The 26,444-nt window shown below is 41.8% G+C and overlaps 2 protein-coding genes across 2 annotated transcripts; both read left to right on the forward strand.

The window, feature by feature from the left end:
* Positions 1–2,203: 2,203 nt before the first annotated feature.
* On the forward strand, positions 2,204–9,760 carry LOC124287861 (blastula protease 10-like). The gene is made up of 7 exons (XM_046724348.1): positions 2,204–2,311; positions 3,450–3,521; positions 4,300–4,428; positions 6,282–6,369; positions 6,894–7,041; positions 8,451–8,520; positions 9,536–9,760. The coding sequence occupies exons 1-7, from the start codon at positions 2,243–2,245 to the stop codon at positions 9,758–9,760; spliced, it is 801 nt and encodes a 266-aa protein (XP_046580304.1). The 5' UTR covers positions 2,204–2,242.
* A 9,863-nt stretch (positions 9,761–19,623) lies between these two features.
* Positions 19,624–25,884, forward strand: LOC124287836 (MAM and LDL-receptor class A domain-containing protein 1-like). Its single transcript, XM_046724299.1, has 6 exons — positions 19,624–19,703; positions 21,270–21,451; positions 22,598–22,712; positions 23,528–23,706; positions 24,644–24,874; positions 25,756–25,884. Exons 1-6 carry the CDS (start codon positions 19,637–19,639, stop codon positions 25,834–25,836), a joined length of 855 nt encoding a protein of 284 aa, XP_046580255.1. The 5' UTR covers positions 19,624–19,636; the 3' UTR covers positions 25,837–25,884.
* Positions 25,885–26,444: the final 560 nt, after the last annotated feature.

Consider the following 26,444-nt stretch of genomic DNA (forward strand, 5'->3'; position numbering starts at 1 on the left):
AAGCGGCGTAAAGCCATAGTCACTCACTCGTTGTAATAAATTTGTATCTGAAGCGGCCTTTCAATCCATTATGTATCTCGGCGCTTTTAGCGATTTGTGATCGTCTAAGAGTTGTGATGTACAGACCCTGATCCGGTTTACTATTCCGACTATATCATAAGCATATGTCTACGAAGGAATATGTTTGTGATGATGCATTTTATTTGCTTGTTTTTATATATGTTGTGATTTACATCATGAATTAATCTTCAGCGATCCATGCTTGTCGTTAGAGGCGATTAACGGGATCGGGTGGTCAGACTCGCTGACTTGGTTGACACATGTTATCGTATCCTAATTGCTCAGATCGATGCTCATTCTGCTGATCACTGGATTGACTGGTCCAGACTCGATTATTTACAGACCGCCGCCATATAGCTGGAATATTGCTGAATGTGGCGTAAAACTAAACTCGCTCAGAAATGGTGGCTGATTAGGGCCATCGCTTTCTCGCCTTAAAATTCGGCAGCGAGAAAGCGATATCACGAGACGAGAAAGCGATATCACGAGACGAGAAAGCGAAAACGCGAGACAAGAAAGCGATAACGCGAGACGAGAGAGCGATAACACAGACGAGAAAACGATACCATGGCGCGATAAAGCGAAAGCGATATACCAAGGTGAAAAAGCGATAGAGCGAGATACCGATGGCCCTAATCAGTCACCATACTCGCACAACATTACGTTGAGGCACCCTGATGTAGCTGGTTTACTGTTCAGACCGGCGTAAAACCCAACTCACTCAGTACACGTCAAACGCAACAAGGACATTGTATGGTGGCCGAGGGGGACATCGCTTTCTCGTATTCAATCACGGCCGCGGGAAAGCGATGGCATGAGACGTGAAAACGCTTTCGTCTCATGTTATCACTTTCTCAGACCGCCTCCGTGGTTCGAGCGTCCGCCCGAAGAGCGGAAGGTCGCGGGTTCGATCCCCGGCCGCATGATACCGAAAGACGTGAAAATATGGTGCCTGGCGCTCGGCATTAACGGATACAACAAGGACTGGTCGGCTCGGAGTCAGTATAATGTATCTGAGTGGGGTATTCATGCTTAACTGCATGCATGCACGTCGTCATATGAGCCCAATATTCTTAAGTATGACGTTAAACTCAATTTCACCACCTCACCTCACCTCAGGGGGCGGTGGGGTAGCCTAGTGGTTAAAGTGTTCGCTCGTCACGCCGAAGACCCGGGTTCGATTCCCCACATGGGTACAATGTGTGAAGCCCATTTCTGGTGTCCCCCGACGTGATGTTGCTGGAATATTGCTAAAAGCGGCGTAAAACCATAACTCAACTCAACTCACCTCACCAACTCAACACTCAACTCAACTCACCTCACTCAACTCAACTCAACTCACCTCAACTCACCTCACCTCACCTCACCTCACCTCACCTCACCTCACCTCACCTCACCTCACCTCACCTCACCTCACCACACCACACCTCACATCACATCACATCACATCACATCACATCACATCACATCACATCACATCACATCACATCACATCACATCACATCACATCACATCACATCACATCACATCACATCACATCACATCACATCACATCACATCACATCACATCACACTGAAGGCCGAAATAGAATGCGAGAAAGAGATGTCCCCTCTCCGCCACCGTAGCCATGCATAAGTACATTCACAAGCGAAGCACACGCAATCTTTCTGATAATCTTAATAAGCGAAACACTTGAAGCACGAGCATAAATATATTTCTACGCGTGCTTGAAATTGCGCCTGGGGGAAAAAGGTCGGTCCATTATTTAACAGGGGACAGGTTTGACACAGAAATTTGATTATAATAAATATCTGATGTTATATCTCTACAAAAAAATAATCTTTATCAAGCTCACATAGAGCAGTACCATCGTTGTGAATGTAAAAAGACTAATGTCTCAGTGATTTGAATCCTATGAGGATCGACAGCTTACATTGAAATTCATCTACCCTTCTAACCTCAATGAGACTTCTCCAACGTGAAACATGCTACCAACAATCCTCGCACAATGATTATATATGATTCATGTTTTGTGAAACACCAGCCTTGGAGCATGCTTTTCGAGGCGAGAGTGCTATCCATCCAGACAATTCTTACATAACATGCCACAGTGACTTAGATCAGATCACTGAGATCACTGAAGAGTGCCGACGTATAATTCTGACAAAGCAAGACGACAGGATGAGTGGATCAAGTTTCGGCTTAAAGCTCAGTTTTCTGCAAGTACTGACTGTCATTATGCTCCCGAATGTAAGTACACAAGTACTAAATAGAGACATTTAACTGATTAAACTGAATCTTTGATTGAAATATCGCCAGTTTCATGACTTAGGGAATCTGTGCTAAACTTTAGGTAAATTCACTCTTAATACACTCAAATATATTAAATATGTGCATTCGAATTTACTCGGGACTTTCCCTTTAACTGGATCATACCTGAATTACCTGGGACTCATTGGTTTGTCACAGCAGATAAATTTACTTTATTTCTCAGGGTGATCTGTGATCCCTGGTTTGACAGGAGCGATCTATGATCCCTGGTTTGACAGAACGATCTATGATCCCTGGTTTGACAGAACGATCTATGATCCCTGGTTTGACAGAACGATCTATGATCCCTGGTTTGACAGAACGTTCTATGATCCCTGGTTTGACATGATCCCTGGTTTGACAGAACGATCTATGATCCCTGGTTTGACAGAACGATCTATGATCCCTGGTTTGACAGAACGATCTATGATCCCTGGTTTGACAGAACGATCTATGATCCCTGGTTTGACAGAACGATCTATGATCCCTGGTTTGGTTTGACAGAGATCTCGATCTGGTTTGATCCCCCTGGTTTGACAGAACGATCTATGATCCCTGATCCCTGGTTTGACAGAACGATCTATGATCCCTGGTTTGACAGAACGATCTATGATCCCTGGTTTGACAGAACGATCTATGATCCCTTTTTGACAGATGATCCCTGGTTTGACAGAACGATCTATGATCCCTGGTTTGACAGAACGATCTATGATCCCTGGTTTGACAGAACGTTCTATGATCCCTGGTTTGACAGAACGATCTATGATCCCTGGTTTGACAGAACGATCTATGATCCCTGGTTTGACACCGTTGGTGTCACTGCTGTGAACGTGCGTCACGTTGGCCACCCTCCCACGTTATACCGTTCACTGCATTCGCTTACATATATGCTGACAGCGTCAAAGCATCACTTTTCCCATACATTACGTTTTTCCACAACCCGTGAATATACAAATATGGAATTGGAATCCGTTTCAGCTGATAGTAGAGATATTCTCTTGCGCTGAAGTTATATATTCTAGACAATACCATCTTCCATCGCACCACAAGATGTCGTACCATTACATGCTCTTTTCAGAGTTGCCAGACGGTGGACGTGGCACGACATTTCGGCAGATTTGTCGATGTGGAAGATGGAAAGATGTATCAGGTAAGTATTGCCATCAAATACTTCCTATTCACGGAAAAGCTGAACGTGTCAGGTCCCATCACGACACAAGTATCCATCTAAGGACTGGCTATTTGTTCACATGAAGCAAAGATTCTGACACACCGTTTGCGGATCCAGAGAGTGGTCTATTTTCAGAATTTGTTCCGTAAATGTTATGGTTTTTTTACATAAAATTTCAGTGATCCTTATATTAGGCCATACAATTCCAGTTTCCACCCTTGTCGAACTTGGCTGGATTCCATCACTCGATCGTAGCGCTGACAGTGGCTATTACGAGGCAAACGATAATTTTTAATGATTAAAAATTGAAATTTGATCACTGTTGATATTTCCTGATACATGTATGTGATATTTACGACGCCAAATCAAAATAGGATAGTATCTATTCACTATACTTTATCACTCTCAAAATAATTCTAAAAACATCACACCGCATATGACCGCAAACCTTAGTTGACATATATAGCTTCATATATGTCTGGCATAATACTAAATTTTTTCTGTCGATACACACAAACTGGAAACCCCCAACTAATTCTTAGAGATGGAAAGTTAAGGGTGAGCCAGGGACTGCTTACCGCGGGTTCGAATCTCATATCCCGATCGTAATGTGTCAATACCAAGCCGGACACGCAATAACCTCATTACACCTATCTCATATAAAGCTTCTGTCATTCATTATAAGCTGATATACACAGATATAACATACAAATTTAAACCTCACTCACTCACTCACTCGTTTCATCTTTCATTGCAGTCCTTCCTGTACGATCTCCTGAGCCAGGAACCTGAAGATGAGAACCTACACCATCCTGTGAGGAACACCGTCGACGGTGATCTCATTCTTACTCCTGAACAGAAGGAACAGTACCTTGAAGACAACAAGGTACCAGCTTCTGCCCAGCGATTTTGTTTGTCGTGTTAAGAATGATTGTAGTTATTTGATAATTTGTGGTTTGGTTAACGGGAAACTCGGCAATATTAAGCTATAAGACGGCTTTTGAAATAATCGTGTCGGGACCAAAAGTTCCAGTGACTGTTGAACATCATTCCATGCAGTTAAGATACGATGACATTCCAGCTTTCAAGTCACTGGCCAGGCCACCCTCGATCGAAATGTTCAGGGTGCTGAATTACAATATTCTCACTTTTCCATTGTTACTGGAATATCCGCATTTCCGAAACTTTTTTGTTATATTAAAAGGCACAATGTCACACATTTTCGACAATACTTTGGTCTATATTAAATATATTGGGGCATTTGCACTCATTGTAGCTTCCTATTGGTGCAATATAAGACTTATTGTCCTTTACGACTTGCCTGAAATTGATAATTAAAACTTCGAGGCGAATGGCTTCCAAACAGAGAACACATGCCATATGTGGAATCATTCGTCACCACTCGCCCCTTTCCGTAACCTCCAAGAAGACTCGCTATTCGGCTTGTCCCGGAATAACACGAGTTGGTCACGAATGCTATTCGGCTTGTCCCGAATAACACGAGTTGGTCACGAATGATGTGGAATGTAAACCAAAATTGCTCCGTGCATCGAAAACTGTCGCACGCGGCGTTGTCGGAGTTTGCCGAACTGGTTTTTCAATCACAAGTTGTGCGTAGGATATTCGTAAAGAGTGCTCCAGGGGACATAACTCTATGGCGTTCGTTTGAAACAATGTTTGGCCGGTAGAGGGCGCGAGAGTTGATTTAATGCAACGTTGCATTAATTCATTCGAACTTTTTAATTTGATATTGTAATGTAAATACGTAATTTTGTTTGGAATCAATTATATGGTAGCTTCCCCGAGGGCTGATAGTTAGTATTATTGAGAGAAATACATTATTTAATTTTAGAGAAGTGTGGTGTGATATAGTGCCTTTAATAGCCAATCGACTCCTCAAGCCTGACTATATGGCGGGTGAATGTTTAACGCAGTAGTATTCCAATTTAATCATGAGTATGAGCAACCAAACCAGAGCCTGGTCAAACTGACCCATGTACACTACAATCAGTCACACTGATTATTGTGTATTTTGTGATAGTCCGTCGTGTGTTGTGTTTGCAACAAAATAATGAATGTTACTACTAAAATTGATTGACTAACTTACTCTATCCCCTACACACAAACCCGTGAAAATCCGGGCTAGAATTGATCTTCAGTAACCCAGGCTTGTCGTAAGAGGCGACTAACGGGATCGGGTGGTCAGGCTCGCTGACTTGGTTGACACATGTCATCGTACCCCAGTTGCGTAGATATATGCTCATGCTGTTGATCACTGGATTGTTTGATCCAGACTCGATTATTTACGGACCGCCGCTGTTTAGCTGGAATATTGCTGAGTGTGGCGTAAATCAACAAACAAAACCCTACACACACCACCCATCCCACCCCACCGCCATACGGTTTCATTTCCAGAACCCTTTTTAGATTTTGAGATTTCGGGCAAGCAAACTCTATCCCAACTACATCATATATGTATTGTATCATGAAAGAGACTGATAATAAGGGGTGATATTCATTTGAGCCCGTCGGTGAATCTAGCTGGCTTGCTCAAAGTGCTGCATTATCATGCTAGATCAGTGTGCATTCGATTTCCATTCTCAGCCCCTTTAAAATGAGTGATAACCAAAGCGAGACCAACGAAGGTTAACAGTCACGTTAGCATCCCACCGGGTACCCATTCAGTGCAGGAGCATAAGGATGCTAAATATTCATGTGCCTTTTTTCAATATACTTCAGGCAAAGAGGAAAATCCTAAGTCGTGACTACATGCTGTGGCCCAATGGGATTGTGCTTTGGAATTTTGCTAAGGGAAAAAGACAATTCAGTGAGTTTCTTTACATGTCAAATTCACTCCGAAGCACAAGTACTGAATTACATTTTGTATATATTGAATCATAATATAAAAAATAGGCACGCGTTTGTTTGAATTTATACAGCAAAGCCCTGGCATGTATCAATACTAGTTTCGGTATGAATTGCTGTACATTGGTTCTTCAAGACAATTGCAGTGATTCTGAAACTAGTGGCCCCTCACTCGAGGGCTAGGGTTCAAATGATTTAAGAAAATGCAATAGAACAAACAGTGCCATTTGTGCATTAAAGGCATCTGCCATACGTAAAGGCTTGTGAATATTTGACTACAAATTGAAATTCAAACTTGATACTCACTTTCCAATTTAAAGTGAATTGGCTGTGACGTAATACGCAATTGACGTCACCCAAGCCACGTTGACGTCACCCAAGCCACGTTGACGTCATGCATGCCGTCCTGTCGTAGATTGTCACAAGACCGTGGATGACGAATAAAAAATCTATGAATTATTACAACGATGTCAATGTATGTTCCAGAGCGATCATGGTCTTACAGATCGGTGTTTCGGGCAATCCACCATTGGGAGAAACACACATGTCTCAAGTTCGTGAAACGTGGGTCAAAAGAGCATCGCCAGGCTAAGGTCCGCCACAGGGCTATAATCATATTTGGAACTGGGAAAGGGTACGTCCAAGCTGACCTTTCATGATGACCGCGTACAAATTTAAAGTACCCTTTACTTGCTGCAACCAGGGGTAGTGTTTTGAAATACGATGTTGTAGAAAAAATGTGAATTTCTTATGTTTCGGGTTCATGTTAACAGGTCTACAAGCCTTCAGCTGAACTTATGAAATTTGCAGTATGAGTCAATAAATTCCTAGTCTTGTCATATTATATGACGTAGTTGAGATGTTACTCCTTTTTGTGAGTTAAATGGGTTCCTATTTGGGGAAACTATTTATAGGACTCGTGGCTTCAGATGAGGGTAAGGGGGATGGGGGTAGCCAAGTGGTTAAAGCGTTCGGCCGTTACGCTGAAGACCGGGTTCGATTTCCCACATGGGTACAATGTGTGGTGTCCAGATATTGCTGGAATATTGCTAAAGGCGGCGTAAAACTGCATTTCGTTTTCTAGAGTTGCGTCCCTTGAGTGTGTAAGACGTTATGCTGCTTTGAGTCGACCCTTGGGTGTATAAGATTCATAATGCTGCTCATTGATGATGAATGAGTGAGTGAGTTCAGTTTTACGCCGCTGTCAGCAATATTCAAGCTTGATGGCGGCGGTCTGTAAATAATGGCTTTGTAGAGAAATTTACAAATTGTTTAAAAGAATGTTGTGTTACACAAGCCTTCTACACAAATAATCACGATACAGTGTTATTATTAATGCTATAAATATTCGAGTCTGGACCAGACAATCCAGTGACCAGCAGCATGAGCATCGATCTACGCAGTTGGGATACGATGACATGTGTCAACCAAGTCAGTGAGCCTGACCACCAGATCCCGTTAGTCGCCTTTTACGACAACCATGGGTTACTGAAGATCAATTCTAATCCGAGTCTTTGCGGGTCATTTTGCGTTGATGATAAGTGTTCATTAATATCACAACTGTGTAAAAACATTAAATATTTCTTAAAATATTGTTACTATAGTGCGACATGTTAACATACGACCAACTTTTAGGTATGTTTTCCAAAATGCCTTAATTACAATCGAAATATTTGAGAGTCAAAATTATTGTGCAGTTGTCTGAGTGACTGCAATTCGCTATGCAGAGTTGCGTCCCTTGGGCACGCCAGGAACCTATGACAGCGAGTTCAACAGGTTCCAGGTTTGACCTGGTTGTGTTTGTCAGATGTATCAACGGTTTTCACCATCTGAGATATGCATCACTCCGGTGTTCATCCAACACTGAACGAACAAACCCTGTCATAACTGAGAAAAACTGTTCTAATCAGCGTTATTAACATGATTAGGTAATTGTGAGAATTCTGCCGTCCATGACCTTCCTCATACCATCTCCTCTGAATACTTCTCGTACTCCTCACAGTTCCTCATTTCTGCAAATGCCCCACTCCTCTTTGTTGTCAGGTGTGCGTCTCCAGTTGGCTACACCTACGGCGTGCTCAACGTCTACCTCAACGAGAAATACTGCATGCGCGTGAGTACAGGAGTTGAATATCAGAGAATTATCTCTAAATAGTTTTACACATTTCTGATAATCAACTATAAACATTCTCATTCAGTCCTTTCTTCTCATTAAAGCGTTCCCTCGTCACGTCAAAGATCCGGGTTCGATTCCCCACATGGGTACAATGTGTGAAGTCCATTTCCTGTGTCCTGCGCCGTGATATTGCTGGAGTATTGATAAAAGCGGCGTAAAAACTAAACTCACTCACTCACTCCTTTCTTCTCATGCCTTTTAGTCAATTCACACATTATCAGACATTCATCCTCACATGTATCCTCACTATCTATTCTTTCACTCTCACATTCATTCTCATTTTCGTTCATTCTTATTTGGGGCGGTGGGGTAGCCGAAGAACCGGGTTCGATTCCCCATATGGGTACAATGTGTGAAGGCCATTTCTAGTGTCCCCAGCCGTGATAATGCTGGAATATTGCTAAAAGCTGCGTAAAACCAAACTCGCTCACTCATTCTTATTTATTCATATTCAATCTTTTTATCATATTTACGGTCATTCATCTACTCGTTTCAATATTGTCTCATACTTTCCATTTTTTATATTTATTGTTATATTCCTTCATTCGCATATTTTAAATTCATTCTCAGCGACATACATGCTCCTCATGCATTCCGGGTTAAAACTGGTCTTTTCCAACCCATGCTTGTCGTCAGAGGCAATTAACGGGATCGAGTGGTCAGGCTCGCTGACTTGATTGACACATGTCATCGTATCCCATCTGCGTAGAGCGATGCTCATGACGTCAATCACTGGACTGTCTGGTCCAGACTCGATTATTTACGGACCGCCGCCATATAGCTGGAATATTGCCGACTGCGGCATTAAACAACAGACAAACAAAACAAACACATGCATTCGTTCATTTTCTTGAATTTTATCCTTTGATCTGTTATATGTATGCTCATTGACCCACGTTGCAGTATTTATACTTTGTTTTGTTGATCGAGACCGCCTTTCTCCTTGCTCCAGAGGGGAACGATTATTCACGAAATCGGCCACGCCATTGGCTTCTTTCACGAGCAAGCCAGATCTGACCGCCGTGAGCACGTGAAGGTCATTGAAGAGAATATCAAGGACGGAAAAATGAAGAACTTCGTGATTATCCGTGGTCTGGCAAACAGGGCCAGCTACGACCTCGGCTCCATCATGCACTACGGCACGAAGGTAACAGTGACATGCCGACAACGAGGCTGACGACTTGTGGATAACAACTTCCGGTTGCATACACTACGTTTCGATGTTGATTCTTATAGTTATCAAGTTCCTAGACTAACGTTTGGTCTCTGAATACATATATTATTATAATAAAAACGAATAAATATACACTTGTACATGTATATACTTTTAATAGCAACAAATAATTCCTTGTACATTGAAAGGGAGCCCAGTGAGATGGGAGATTCAAAATGAGGAAATCTAGACTTGCTTCATTTAGGGCTTTAGCATTGCAGAAAGGGCTGGGAAGAAATGAAAATAATGCGTTCTGGGGACTGTGAGACAGACTATCAAGTTTCATTTTAAGTCGTATGCCGTTGTTTACTCACTAACTTCAAGAATGCCAATCAAACAACGATATACTTGCACGATGCCATCATAGGGTGACGACGGCCGTAACATGGTCTAAAGATGGTCAAAGAGCTAAGATCATTTTGTGCATGTGGTCCTTGTGGCCCCAAATGCACTTTAGCCAGTGTAAAGAAGGTACGATCTGGTCGGGTTCTCTTTTATATATTGTTTGGCCCACTGCAAACGTAAAATTTCAAAGCTACGGAAATCTTTGAAATATTGAACATTGCCAAACATGTCGGTCTTTTTCATCTTCCTTACACTGACTTGTGTTTAACGCCGCTTTTAACGGTATTCCCGTTAAATCACGTTGTGTCAGTTTGACGTGAGAGGAAACCCGTAGTGATGTTTCTGTCAGATTGTGGGTTCGAATCCCGATTCGCTTCTGTTGTATTCCTTAATTTGTCAGCGCCATGACCATACTCCTGGGTGACAAAGTGGAAAGTGTCTCCGACCTGCATTACTTCGGGCTTTCCTCCCAGATTAACCTGACACGCCGTGATATAACTAAACTGACGTACAAAAGAAAGTACACACCTGGTGTTTTGGGATTATTTGAAAAGTGTTGTGATTTTGACTGGCAACTTCGCAATTGGACACGATATCTGTGGTTGTTTTGGCAACATATTAGGAAAGTCTGTGACTTATATATCATTGTAAAAACTCTTTTCAAAACATTTACGTCGCTTTTTGGAAAGTATTTCAAAAGCACCGGGTGTGTACTTTCTTTTGTACGTCAGATTAGAATACTGTTCAAAGCAGCGTTAAACCAAATTATATCCTACCTCACATAAATGTCGTTGTCCGATTGGCTGAGCGCTCTTCTATTATTTTTAATGTACCCCGCTTACAAGCGAATAACATTTTCTATGTTACCCGCTGGGAAGTCATTTGGTACTTCTTGTTAGTAATTCTTTATCTCAAATAATTGAGTCACGTATGTTGTACGGAAATTACCGATGTTTTGCGAATGCAAATCGATGGAAGGGAGAACTCTAAATTATTATTTTTCTTGTCTGCTAGATTCTGTGTCATCCGAAAATCTAGTATTGGCTAATTGCCTAACTCTGGTACTCCTAATTATGATCCGATACCCGAATTTCAAACAGTTCAAAATTAACATTGAGTTAATTGATAAATACGTTGTTAACTGGTCACAAGAAGGACATGGGTTGATGTACCCTCTGATTGTTTATGTTCCCCTCGCCCTTCGGGCTCATTGAACATAAACAAACATAGAGGGTACATAAACCCATGTCCTCGTTCGTGACAAATGAACAACGTCTAATATCCACTCACTCACTGAACTTCTACCACGGAGAGACACTGCTTATTCGTTAAAACTGGAATTAATATTCAGTATTTCAGCAAAAATGGGAATAAAACGATTTCCCCTAAAATCAAGATGTTGACCTTTCTCATGGGTCAGAGACAGAGGCTGAGCTTCTATGACATTCAGGAGGTCAACCAAGCTTACAGATGTGCAGGTGAGTAAGGTGGCGATTGGTAACCAATTACCACCAAAAAATCCGAATGCACTCCCTGCAGTGTACATTTCAACGGTTATAAATGTCAAATTTGAATATGTTTTGGAATGTGTGCCGCAATGTGATTGGTTGAAAATATTTATTGAATGGCATTGGATCTCGGAAGTCTTTCGGATCTTCTGTGTATGAAGTTTTTTAAAATATGCCCTGTCATTCCCTTTGTATAAAATTGGTATTAAATAAATAATAAATATTAATCAATTGAATGCATATTTATTAAAGCAATTTCGATTTAGTTGGGGTGTTTTCACACTTCAAGAGGATTCAGTTTCAGGGTAGCACATATGACGTCATTATGATGTCATGGAGTTTCCAAATGAAAATGATTGAAGGACATTTATATTTCAACACCTTTATTTAAGCCAAATGCACCAATGCCCCGAAGTGTGAAAACGGGGGCTTCCTTCTGAAGTCCTGTCAGTGTCATTGTCCGGATGGTCTCGTGGGCTCTCGTTGTCAGAATATCAACTCACGCCACTCAGAAGGTGAGGCCGTCCAAAGTGCAACGACTTACGTTATTTTTATAGAACAAAATAGCATTGATGAACCAGTATCGTATTCTTCTTAAATACTGCATACTAATTGATTACATACACAAGATTTTAGGCCTTTAAAGTAATAAATCTCTGGAATTATGGCACAATGTCACTCATTTTCGACAACATTATGGCCTATATTATATATATTGGGGCATATGTAACTCACTTAAGCTTCCTATCGATGCAAAAAAAGTATCCCTTACTACTTGCCTGAAATCGATAATTGAAACTTCGAGGCGAACAGCTTCCAAACCGAGAACACTTGCCATATATGGAATGTAAACAATCGAAAACTGTTGCACGCAGTGTGGTCGGTGTTTGCCGAACTGGTTTCAATCACAAACTGCGGATAGGATATTCGTAAAGAGCGGTCCAAGGGATATAACTCTTAGGGATTCGCTTGATGTTCGGCCGGTGGAGGGCACGAGCGAGTCGATTTAATGCAACGTTGCATGAATTCATTCGAACTTTTTAATTTAATGTTAATAATCTAAATAGTATTTTTTGTTCTAGTTGTTGAATAAATTATATGGTATCTTCCCTGATGGTTGATAGTCAGTATTATCGAGAGAAATTGTGATATAGTGCCTTTAATGTACAAGCACAACAAGTATGTGTTGAGGCGAAAAATTGACTTTCCCTTTCAAAAAATTGTTTGGAACAAGTATGTTCTGTTCTTGTTTGTAACGGTGCAGGACATGGTCACATTTACATCAACACAGGTATCATGATTAAATGAATATGTTGTTTAAAACAAACATGCTTGTGATGTAGTCTTAATCGTTAGATTTGGTAGATATTTCGTATGCTTATGGAAAGTGTTTGGATGAGATCATTTTGTATTTCAATAGAGGAAAGCCATATCTTCCACTTGCCGTTTGGAGGATCCAGGCTTATCAAGTCGCCACGCCAACACAAACATACAACGGCAGTGTGGGTTGTCAAGGTAACGTTTTTCAAGTATTTTTGTGTTTCAAGGTTTCATCCCATTTTCCTGAAACAACTTTTAAGGTATGTCTGACCGCCCCGGTGGTCTAGTGTTTAGAGCGTCCCCCCAGAGAGCGGAAGGTCGCGGGTTCGATCCCCGACCGCGTCATACCAAAAGACGTTAAAATATGGTACTTGTTGGTCCCTGCCTGGCGCTCGGCATTAATGGGTACAACAAGGACTGGTCGGCTCGGAGTCAGTATAATGTGTCTGAGTGAGGTATTCATGCTTCACTGCGGTATGGTATCTCAGTGGGCTAGCACTATAAAACCAGCTTAAGTCTGGGCTAGTGCAAGCAGCTGCACATACACATACACACGCATGCATGTCGTCATATGAGCGAAATATTCTCAAGCACGACGTTAAACCCAATTTCACCTCACCTCACCTAAGGTATGTCTAAAATGTGTTTGGGTTTTGTTTTCGACCACTTCTATGACAAGTGGATTTCAAAATAAGTTTAAATTTGTTTCCCAGGTATAACTCTGACAGTTAAAAATGTCTTGATGAAACTTCATAGATATCAATCTAGCCATGAACTTGTGCCGTCTGTTACTACGGGTCCTCAACTTAATCTTAACGTCTGTGAACTTCATTCACCGGCTTCACTGTGAACCGATTTTTTATCTACTCCAATGGAAAAAGATAAAACGTATCGCTTTTCTTTCTTTCTTCTGGTTGGTTTTGGTTTGGTTTGTTTTTGTTTATGTTTATGTTTTGTTTGTTTAGTTTTGTTGTTGTTTTGTTTTGGGGTTTTTTATTTGTTTTTATGTTGTTTTTATTGTTTTCTTTTTGTTTTGTTTTGGGGGGTATTTATTTTATTATTGGGGTTTTAGGTGGGGAGTTGTTCTGTTTTTGTTTTGTTTTGCGGGTGGGAATTTATTAGCTCCTTAAACCGGAAAAATATATATTTGTCCTCGGTTCTGTCCACCAAGGTCACGCATTGCGACCACCCTTCTCTAATTCGGGGTTCTGGGGACCTATTCTCGGATTCCACTCGGAATTCCATTCATGAACCTATTTCGGGTTCAAAGGCGTATCATCACATCTTATGTGTTGGCGGTAGGTTAGCCAAGTGGTGAAGGCGTTCGCTAGTCTCGCCGAACACCCGGGTTCGATTCCCCACTTGTATGCAATGTGTGAATCCCATCTCTGGTTTTCCCACGCCGTGATATTGCTGGACTTGTTAATCTAATGTGAGATTTTGCTTTGAATTTTCAGAGTCCAAAGGGTACGACCATGAAAATACATCTGATCCTTGACCTTTCCTATAACCGTGCCTTACGACTTTGTCACCACTGGCTCGAAGTCCGCTTCAACCTCATTGGTCAGCCGGCACCTCGGTAATATTTTGTAAAGGGCTAAACCATATTGTCGCTGATTCACACTGAGAAAGGGAGGTCACTATAATTACAATCTGAAGCTATATCCGTTGTTTTCGTAATTGCAAAGAATGGCGTCACTCTGCATATTGTCTTAATATTGATTCGCCAGGATTCTGAATCAAATATTTTAATATAATGTATTTTCATCCAGCTGAGTTAGCTCCCTTTTGGAACCATCGATAATACGCATTCGCCGTCTAGCGGGCCTAAACAGATCATATTACATAACTTGTTTGGTCAAGAATCGTCAGGGGCGACTAGCGGAATCCGGTGGTCAGGCTCGCTGACCTGGTTCATGCATGTCATTGTATCCCCGTTTGCGGAGACCGCCTCCGTGGTGTAGTGGTTAGAGCGTCCGCCCGGAGAGCGGAAGGTCGCGGGTTCGATCCCCGACCGCGTCATACCAAAAGACGTTAAAATATGGTACTTGTTGGTCCCTGCCTGGCGCTCGGCATTAATGGGTACAACAAGGACTGGTCGGCTTGGAGTCAGTATAATGTGTCTGAGTGGGGTATTCATGCTTCACTGCGGCATGGTATCTCAGTGGGCTAGCAGTATAAATACAGCTTAAGTCTGGGCTAGTACAAGCAGCCGCACATACACATACACACGCATGCACGTCGTCATATGAGCCAAATATTCTCAAGCACGACGTAAAACCCAATTTCACCTCACCTCACCCGATTGCTGAGAACAATGCTCATGATGTCAATCACTGGAATGACTGGTCCAGTCTCCATTATGTATAGACCGCTGCCGATTACATGTAGCTGGAATACTCCTGAGTACATAACAAACACATGTTTACAAATGCTATCTACATGATTTCAGGGCTGCTGACTCTATATACTAGAGATACAATGCATCTCTACATGTAAGCTATATTCAGCAAAGGATGTAAATAGATGCGTCTAAGGTGTTGCGAAAATTGTTTCTGAATAATTCCTGGCATCTCACTTGAACACCTCTTTCAGTTTCTGTGGACGCTCAATGAAGCCGCTGAAACTCAACTCCACTTCTAATATGGTCATGTTGAAATTCGACAGCCGTGATCGCTATTACCACGCTAAAAGGGGCTTCCTTCTCCACATTGCTGTCGTACAGCCAATCAGTAAGTGTTAAGTAGTGATTTGGACGCCATTTTGAACGCTGCCCAGTTAGATCACGTCGTGTCAGCTTAATGTGGGATGAAAACCCGAAGTAACGAAGTACACCCCTTTGGTAAAACCTATGAGCACGGCATCGTGCTGACGGACCTAGTATCGGGGCGAGCAGGCACTTCGTATTAACGCCCCAAGATTCATGGTGAGTTAAAATATGCAACCTATCCAAGTCGTAACAGTATGGTTTAACGCCGCTTTTAGCAATATTCCAGCAATATCATTGCGGTCAACACCAGAAATGGGCTTCATGCTTGATACCAATATCTTTACCTGAACCCGGAAGTACGGCGTAACGAGCGACAGCCTGGTTCCCTGGGTATGCTGCGCTGGCGCATCACTGAAGCGCCATACCCAGGGAATCCAGACTGAACGAATGAGTTTAGTTTTACTCCGCCTTTAGCAATATTCCAGCAATGTCTTGGCGGGATACACCAGAAATGGGCTTCACATGTTGTACCCATGTGAGGAATCGAACCCAGGTCTTCAGCCTGACGTGCAAACGCTTTAACCAACAGATTGCACCACCACCCCATGGTTCATAATATCAATCACTCGATTTTTAAGCAACCGGCACAAAACAACGATGCACGTTAAATGGTGCTCCTGTTAAGCATACGACCCAATTTGCTGAGGAGCACGTCTTTGGCTGTTAGGAAAAGTGTAGATGCAGTAGACTACGGTTATAACGAACTCCATGAGACCACTAGTTTCAGTTCGTAATATCCGTAGTTCGGAGTACGCATTAGGACCAAAACATACAGCAAATGGTGAGGGCAAAAAAGCTCGTTATATCCGTCAGTTCGTTATAAATGTAGTTTAATGCAATGTACGTGTATATTAACATAGGAACATTGTGTATTTTGTAGATACTCGTGTCATTTGTACTTTCAAGGGAACGGACACCGACATGTGTCCATTCTATCAGCGCAAAGACGACGACATTGACTGGGAGATTTATACGGTAAGTACATTTGTCATAGTACTGTAACTTGGTCTAGTAAAATAATATTTGGCGGTCGCGCAATTTGGAACCACAACTGGTTCTTGAATATACGCTTGTCACCGGAAAGCTTAAACCGGAAGTAAGCTGGGCCCCGTCTCCCATATTGCAAGTTGGCGCGCGCAAAGGGAGCCGGGAACCAGCTTAGAGCCAGAAGAAGCGATTAACGAGCCTTATTAGCATGGAACGAAATGGCCGTACCATACAGATGTGTGGATATTATTGCTGTATTGATAAATGACATAATGATCAGCATGAGTTTAGTTTTTAGGCCGCTTTTAGCAATATTCCAGCAATGTCACGGCGGGGGACACCAGAAATGGGCTTCACACATTGTACCCATGTGGGGAATCGAATCCGGGACTTCGGTGTCCTCCCAGTTGTGAGAACTCCCAGTTGTGAGACACATTAATTAATGGTTCAGTGTACATAGGTGGTGTTTCCACATCCCTACAATGAAAGTGGGATCAGCCCAGTTGTTGAAGAGTACCCACAGGAGCCATAGTTCATTGATGAGTTGATTAATAAAATAGATTATCAAAGATTTTATTTACACAGAAGAAATAGTTCATTAAATATTTTATTTATTCAGAAGAATATGTAATTATGATAACACTTTTAATTGACTATTTCTGAAGTTTGAAAGTCATTTTGGTTTAAACATATTTTATTATTATTTATGAAAATGCATTGGGATTGGTGAACAAGCAGCATGCAACATAATTTACAAAATGAAATGGAGGATGTGACGTCATCGATATTGACTATTGCATAAATATATTTTTAAGTACATATAAATATATACAGATTACATCAAATACAACTATTCTCTAAGTAGTCATAATTAGAGAGTTACAGTTGTGTGTGTCTAACAAGCTATCACTCTGATATTGACAAGAGCAACATGGACTGTCTATTAAATGTCTGTTATACCTATCGGCGTTTAGGTCGCTGGACCCGAGCCTGAGGCGGCAGTCAACGATGTGACAAAAACAAGAGCCATAATTAAGGTCAATATAAATCTTGTTTTCGGTTTCTGTAATTAGGTTTTTAAATTCTGTGAGACCTACACAAAATGTTTCATTAAGTTACCTCCACAAGATTCAGTTACATAGCAAATCAGTAATTAGCTAGGGTTAATCCATTCTATCAGACAGGGGAGTATGGTGTGTTTTCTTTGTTAATTACCTACTCCACTGTCTCACTGGGAGTCTCACAATTGGGAGTTCTCACAAATGGGAGTAGACCGGGACTTCAGCGTAACGAGCGAATGCTTTAAACACTACGCTACTCCATTGCCCCTTAAATGTTCAGAAATGGCTCTGGTCAAAATGGGTTTAATAGGGAAAAATAACATTCCCAGATTCATCTGCTCAATGTATGAATATATATTACGATGTGTCATGATTATTTGTGTAGAAGCTAGTGTAACAAACATTCTTTTAAACAACTTGTGATTTTCTCTACGAAGCCATTAAACCCTCTATCCCCCTTTTTGTTACAATGCAGCCTCGAACACCATTAGCATTTTGGTTAACAGAGTTACGTCCCTTAGCTCTCATCCATCAGTTCTAATCTGATTCATCCCGAATTGTTCTGTCAATACAATATCCTCGCTCGTTTAGTCACCCAGGTGACACACGTCTACTTTGCCCCACTTTAGGCCTCATCCCACGGGACGATAACAGTGACCTTGGCCTAGATTTTCGAAGCTCTCTTAGCGCTAAGATAGTCGTAAGTTAATGTTAATGTATGGCACAAACGACTATCTTAAGAAATATTTGCTGAAAGCAGAGCCCATTTTACGATTATTTGCGGCTATATCATAAGCACGAGTGTATGAATCACTATATAACTGTGATGATGATGATGATGATGATGATGATGATGAATCTCAGGAATTTGTGATGATAAGAACGAGTGTATGAATCACTATGAAATTGATAAGCAGGAGTAAATGAATCACCATAATTTGCAATAAGCACGTGTGTATGAGTCAGTATTTTCCGATAATGTCTTTGATCGGCATTTTAGAAGTTGGGAAGTACAATATTTACAAACTTTATGGATAACAACTTTTTTATTTCCTGCCTGACAACGGTACAAGTATCTGTATCGAAACGTCGCACTCACGAAACAGAAGTTGTTATCCATAACATTTGTCAATACAGTGTTGTCTGGGATGATAGGAAAATGTCACTGTTCAATATGATAAGCGGGCCTTAGCAGAATTATGTTTTCGAGTCCATGTTGTTGCTATGGTTACTGAAAAATTGATATTACTGGGATCGTGTGCAGCAGTCTGATTGTTGCGAAAACGCTGTAAATATGATAAAATAGCGAAAATCATTCGGACTTTTTTCTACGGACAAAAACCTTTCCATATGAATAGATTGCATTTTACTGTCATCACACCCGACTCCCTTGAAAAAAGTCTGAAGAATTGAAAGTTTACAATTAATTATCTAGGACAATATTACGGAAGCTGATTATGTCATCCAGTTTTTATGACGTCATAACATTTAAAAGTTGAGTGATATCTTTCTTTGGACCGTGAGCGACCACTTGCAAACCGAGGATTGACTTTTACTGAGCAGGGGCGGATAAGTCATGGATAAATCATGGATAAATCATATCCAAAGGTAACGGGGAAATGCTCTTCAGGGAATATTTAATTCGGGGTCGGGGTCGGGGTCACACACACACGAATACACAAACACACGCACACACACACACCTAGGTTCGTCCCTGCTGAGGTTGTAATGACTGCGGCGGCATAAAACCTTACTCAGCCTAGACTGATGTGGAAATGTATGCGTTTTATGCATTAATTCCTTTGTCTTTTTCCAGACTGTTCAAAGTGATGAAGACAGTGTGTCCTATATGTCATTAGATTCCGGTTACGAACCACAGGGAGGAACAGCCATTTTACAGAGTGCTGAAATACTTGGTAAGAGAGAGTGAGTGAGAGCGAGTATGGTCTAAAGTCGCTTATGTACTAGCTGTGTTCACGTATCCACCGAAGTCAATAATTCCACCTGGTGTATGTGGTCACTTTCCCGACAAAGACAATTGATCCATTGGGTTCAGCTAACATTGCACGTCTTTTTAATATGACATGAGATGAGTTATCTAAACGGTTTCACCAGTTATTGCTATGAATTTGTTTTGGTTAGATAGCATGAGTGAGTGAGTAAGTGAGTTTAGTTTTACGCCGCACTCAATAATATCCATGATCAACAGCATGAGCATCGATCGGCGCAATTGGGAACCGATGACATGTGTCAACCAAGTCAGCGAGCCTGACCACCCGATCCCGTTAGTCGCCTCTTACGACAAGCATAGTCGCCTTTTGTGGCAAGCATGGGTTGCTGAAGACCTATTCTACCCCGGATCTTCACGGGTCTTTGTTAGATAGCAGCTTTTGGTCGTTGTTGTAGTGTTTATTGTTATTGATGTCGCTTTTTGTTTGTTTGTTGTTTCAGGCGATTTTTTCTTTTGTTTTACTTTGATTTTGTTTTGTTTCCTTTTCTATTTAAGTGTTGTTGTTTTTAAATACCCACCCACCCACCCACCCACCCACACAGGTGGTGTGGGGCGGTGGGATACCCTGGTGGTTAAAGCGTTCGCTAGTCACGCCGAAGGCCCGGTTTCGATTCCACACATGGATACAATGTGTGAAGCCCATATCTGGTGTCCCCGCCGTGACAATGCTGAAATATTGCTAAAAGTGGCGTAAATTCTCTCAGTGCAGGGGATGTTTGCGATAGCAGAACACACTGGTTCGTCATTATTCAGTCATAAGCTTTGCCCTAGAGGCCTTGTTCTGAAATACGTCCGTTTTACTGTTATACTTGTAGGCGGCGATCCTAAATTGGATAGGGCCCGTACGTAGGTCACGACACTTCGCGAGACCTTAATACTTCCTCTGACAACAATCCTTTTCGAATAGTCTCGTGGTTGTCAGTTGACAGTAAGGAAGCGATAATCCTTGCAGGAATAACAAATTTCTGATCTAACCATTCCCGAATTAGCCAACGATTAGGACTGCCAACAGATGTGACAGCCAAGCATGGTTGTACACTTGGTCCGGTCTAGTAAAGTCATATTAAAATAATATTGGCGGTCGCGCAATTTGGAACCAGAACTACTCCTTGAATATACGCGTGTCACCGGAAATCCTGTACTGGAAGTAAGCTGGGCCCCGTCTGGCATATCGCAAGTTGGCGCGCGCAGAGGGAGCCGGGAACCAGTTTAGTACCGGAAGTAGCGCCTCACGAGATTTATACGCCCTATATGGATGGTCAGGCTCGGTTGACTTACACTTTTCGTCAGAGATGCCCTTTTAGATCAGAACCGCGCAGATAGACTAGTGGAAGACGTTTTCTCTCGCGACGTCGAAGCCCCAGGTTTCTTTCCCCACGTTGGTGCTGAGTTTGTTGCCGCCGCCGATATTGCTAGAAACTCCTAAAATCGTCACATAATCTGACTCATTTAGTGATTCTTTTTATTTTAGAGGGTTCTTGGTGCCTCAAGTTTCTTCACTTCGTGAATGCTGCAGAGTCACGTGGGTATATGTACGTGGTTGCCAGGACAACCAAGAGGACTGGGAGATGGTACCTGTGGGGCACTTCGCAAGGTAGTGAAAGCGAGTGGTCTGCTGTTGAGCTGTCTGTTAAGAGCAAAGATAGATTTGTGGTAAGTCCGATAAGAAAAACCCCAACATATTTTAAAGGAGGGATTAACATTTGGGCACCATTGCCATTTCGTCGGGGACACTTGCACCTAACTGTGATAATGAGTCGCCATTGACGACCTTGGGCTATATCATCCCCGCAACGACAAGAGCCAGCTATCTGATGGGACATATTTATTTATAGCCAATCAGATGGCTGGCTCTTGTCGGTGCGGGGCAGGTCAAGGCCAAGATCGCCAATGTCGTTTGGGCACGACACCTGTTTGCGATGAATAAATGTACGAAAAATCTTTACAGATATGTCACACCAACCCACACGAGTCCTCCGTTCCGGCGCCAACTGGAGACTATCTGTCGCCCTTGTCTTTCTAGCTAGCGTTCATTCTTATCATGACGGTAACCATCGTATTGGGGTCGATCGATTTTGTTATAATTTTCTAAAGAGTTTTGCTATGCCATTTTTACATTACAACACTATCGACCACTATGTTGTCTGGCCCGGGTCATTAAATACATGGCAGCAGGATATTGATAATAACATCACTTACATAACACTGAACTCCACGCCGTAGACATTTATTAAGAAATGAAATATATCTCCAGTTGGTTTAAAGATATTTGTATTCTATTTAAACATGTCAATAATGATTTGAAGATATTGGTAAATAATTGAAGATATCTTTAATTAATTGAAGATATCCAACGAGAATTATTGACATCTCAAAATGTCATAGAGATATGAAGAACATATTTCGTGATATCTCTGAATGTGTTTAAGAGATCAGTAAAACAATTACGATCATAGTGTACATACTTGTATAAAATACAAGGTATCTTAAAATAATTTACACATTTACATGATTGTGAGTGTAAACGCCAGATTGAGATAATGATAATAGTAATTGGATACTTTTATAGCCATGAACCTCACACCGCATGGGCATGCTCTAAGCGCATACAACATAATAGACATTACCCCGGTTAACCCATGCTGCCTGTGAGGCGCCAGAACGTTGTCAGTCACATCTATTCTACCGGGTACCCATTCATTGCTGGGTCAACAGAGGCAAGTTTTAGCAAACGCACTTGTCATATTGCTGCAGTGCTTCTGACACCATTACACTTTAAGTATATTATTTATGATTCAGATCCAGTTTATAGGCGTTCTCAAGGACCATCTGACGGTCGGTGTGAGCATGATAGAGCTTATCCCCAAACCATGTGAGCACCCGACTAAGTCTGTGGATCTCGTCCACAAGAAAGGTAAACCAAACGCCAAATACTAAACTGCTATTAAGCTGAATCGTTTCTGATTTTTCGTAAAGCCCTAATAAGACTTACAAGAAAGTTTAAGATTTACATTCTGTGGACCCCTGAAGATCCGGGTTAGAATTGGTCTTCAGCAACCCATGCTTGTCGTAAGAGGCGACTAACAGGATCCGGTGGTTAGGTTCGCTGGCTTGGTTGACAAATGTCAGCGTGTCCCAACTCCCTGGCAACGGTATACTAAGGAAATGGGAGATTATTTAACAGCTGCCACAGTGACATGTGGAGGAGTTTAACAATTTTTTCTGTTAATGATTAATTTGCCCCAATTATGGTCCCCGTCGCCACCTCGAGCTCATGTTTGTTGTGAGACTGGTTGATGTGTCAAAGGACAATGACAGGTGCTTACTATCCAGGGGAAACAACTCTAGATACCGGAAGTGATAACGAATGACGGCATTCAAATGTTGATAAGTATCTGGAAAGTGATCGAATGTTTTGCACATGCTACTGGGATATACTGTTGTGACAAGGTATATTTATTGAAACTTCAGTTTGACTCTGGATCAGACAAAATAACGTTTCGTTGTAACTGCCGATATTAGTCTTTCTTTAGCACTTCCATGGCGATGATAGGCGATTATACCACCATCCTTTAGTTTCTGAATTCATAACGAAGAAGGCTGTTGATAAGGCCGCCAGTATACCATAATGACGTATTATTGATTGTCCTGAACACCCAAGTTGTAGTAATCTGCCCACTGTTTCATGTTGTGTTCATAACATTGATTAAAATGCCAATAAACCAACAGATCTCAAAGTGGCTTTCACGTGCGACTTCGATGTCGACTGGTGCGGATTTACGGATGGGAATGACGTCACACCTATGTGGAGCAGACGACAGTCATTTCCGGTCGTTGGGCCGTCACGTGACCACAAGCAGAAGGGCCTTGACAGTGGGTTTTACATGAGCAGAATATCGCCATATCAGGTATACCAACATTTGGCAAGAAAAAGCAGATTCTGGTTTCTCAAAATGCAAAACAAAATTAATTTTAGGACATAATTCGATAACGTAATGGTTGATATGCTTATTGAAAACAGGTATTTAGGGTGCAACAGAGATATGAGGATCTACGGATAAGGAAGTTGTCATTGATAATAAAATTTTGTCTTTTAAATTCGCCAACTTCCAAAATACCAATCCAAGCCAAACTCAAATCTGCTGTGACAACAAATCGGTGATTAAAATCAAAGATCTTAAGTATGGGTACAATGTGTGAAGCCCATTTCTAGTGTCCCCCGTAGTAATATTGCTGGAATATTGCTAAAAGCGGCGTAAAAGCATACTTCCTGCAAACTCGATGATATGCAGGTCAGTGTCCTATAGCCCGAATGTTGCTGAGTGGGCGTTGAAACATTTATCACAGATTTGTTTTCGAGTAAATCTGCAAACATGCCAGGTTGACCAAATGCAGACAACGTTGGAGCATGAAATGACAGTCACTCTGCTTTGACATTCCAAAACTTTTTGTCATTTTCCTGGGATAAGTCAATAAGTTGTTTGGGATGCAAAGGAGCAAGGACCAAGAGGTGATGATGAGCCTAACAAGCCTGACTGAGCCAGGATCACCCAAACCCTCTTCCAGCTTCATGGGCATTGGGGTACCCCAGTGGTTAAAGCGTTCGCTCGTCACGCCGAAGACCCTGGGTGGATTTTCACATTGAGCCCATTTCTGGTGTCCCAGCTAGGCCGTAATATTGCTGGATTATTGATATAAGCGGCGTAATACTAAACTCACTCACTCACTCATTCCAGCTTTAACGTATTTTAATCTGTGGGAAAAAATTGTTTAAACACTGCATGGCTGTGTTTCGACAGGTACACTTGCGTGAAAACGTCATTAATGTCATTATTTGTTTCCCAGACTGAACGAGCCGGACGACTTGTCAGTCCCACCCTCACGGCTGTCAATCATTACGGATGTGTTCGGTTCTGGATATACGTATGGGGCTTCTCGCCAGGCTTCATGACCGTGTATCTACAAGATGGCCGCGGCTCGCGGACTGTGGTCTGGAGATCAGCATACCTCAGTCCAAACTTCTCCGACTGGTCACAGATAACGGTTCCAATAAAACCAACCTCAAAAACATACAAGGTACGAGTATTCAATATACCAATGTTATCAATCAATCGATCAATTACCGAGCCAAACAAGTACCCTGCACCACGTACTATTATTTTATTTATGTATAACTGACTATTTTTTAAATCTATATTTGACAGGGTCGTAGCTACCATTATTTAAAAAAGCCCGGGCTTACACATGATTGTTGCTAAAAAGGTCGGGCAAGCCCACAATACTATCTATATTTAAAGCTTTGCAACCTATCCGGCTTACACTAAAAAAATTGGCTTGCCACGCGCCTGTTTGACTGACCGGGTGTTATAATGGGCAGTGTTGACTGAATTGGGGTCATTTTCTAGCCCTTGTGGTATGTCTGTAATTATCCTGCCTGTGGCGTAAAATAACATTCGGTCACTCAAAAGTCGTATTTGTACACTGGGTGGTTTCTGTGCGGCGTTAAACAACAAACCAACCAACCAACCACGTGAAGTTTCATTCTCCGTGACATTAACAAGGGCGTCAGGATAGCCTAATGGTTAAAGCGTCCGCTCGTAATGCTGAAGACCCGGGTTTGATTCCCAACATGAGTACAATGTGTGTAGTCCATTTCTGGTGTCCCCGGCCGTGATATTGCTGGAATCTTGCGAAAAGCGGCGTAAAACCATACTCACTCACTCAACCACTCAACTAACAAACATATCATCAAAACATTATGAGTTCCGTGCGTCTCTTTAATTGTTTGGGATTATGAAAAAACGACCCCTCATACGCACTATTGTTACTTCTTTGTTGTTGTTTAACGCCGTCACGGCGTAAAACTAACTTCACTCACTCATTTCAGGTGTCCCCGCTCTGATATTGCTAGGATAGTGGTACGAATCGCCTAAAGTTTACTCATGCTTCTGTTTCAGATCATCTTTCAAATGAAAGTAACTCACCGATGGGGAAATATGGCACTTGATGACGTCACGGTATTGGATAGTTACTGTTGATATAGCAATGTATTTCCTATCAGTGAAATAAATTGTGACACACTTTTTGACGTTGTGGGGTCAGTTCAGTGTTATGCTGCTGCTGCTGCTTAGTTCCCGTAAGTAGGTCATGGCACTTCACGAGACCTTACGTTGTTTAGTACTTCCGGTGATAAACAACGTTTCATACCTTTTCGAATGGTCTCGTGGTTGTCAGTTGACAGTAAGGAACCGTTAAAGATCACATATACTCTAGCGGGTACAGATACATAAATCACAAAATGGCATCGTTATAAATGAAACCCCTTCATTAAAACTACTCATTTCGATCTTTAATTGACTTAAGTCGACCTTTTTGACAACAGTGCACAATTCTCACCCGCGAACGATATTTCAACCAATCAGAGGGGCGCGTCTCCGTGACGTCATGTGAGGAATCGATATGAGGGCCGATGTAGAATTCATGTACATTTCAGGGGGTAAATTATCTTGTTTACAGGTTTGTATAAACCTGAAATCGTGGCAACTGTTGTGAAAAATGAAAGCTATATGTTCTCACAATCTACTGTCATTTAATTTTGTCACCTGCTTTACCTAGCTTCCGAGTTACAACTTGTTTTCATAGACGA

The sequence above is a fragment of the Haliotis rubra genome, unplaced genomic scaffold, assembly GCF_003918875.1.
Source record: "Haliotis rubra isolate DU_JTF1 unplaced genomic scaffold, ASM391887v1 Scf407, whole genome shotgun sequence".
In the NCBI taxonomy this organism is placed as follows: Eukaryota; Metazoa; Mollusca; class Gastropoda; order Lepetellida; family Haliotidae; genus Haliotis; species Haliotis rubra.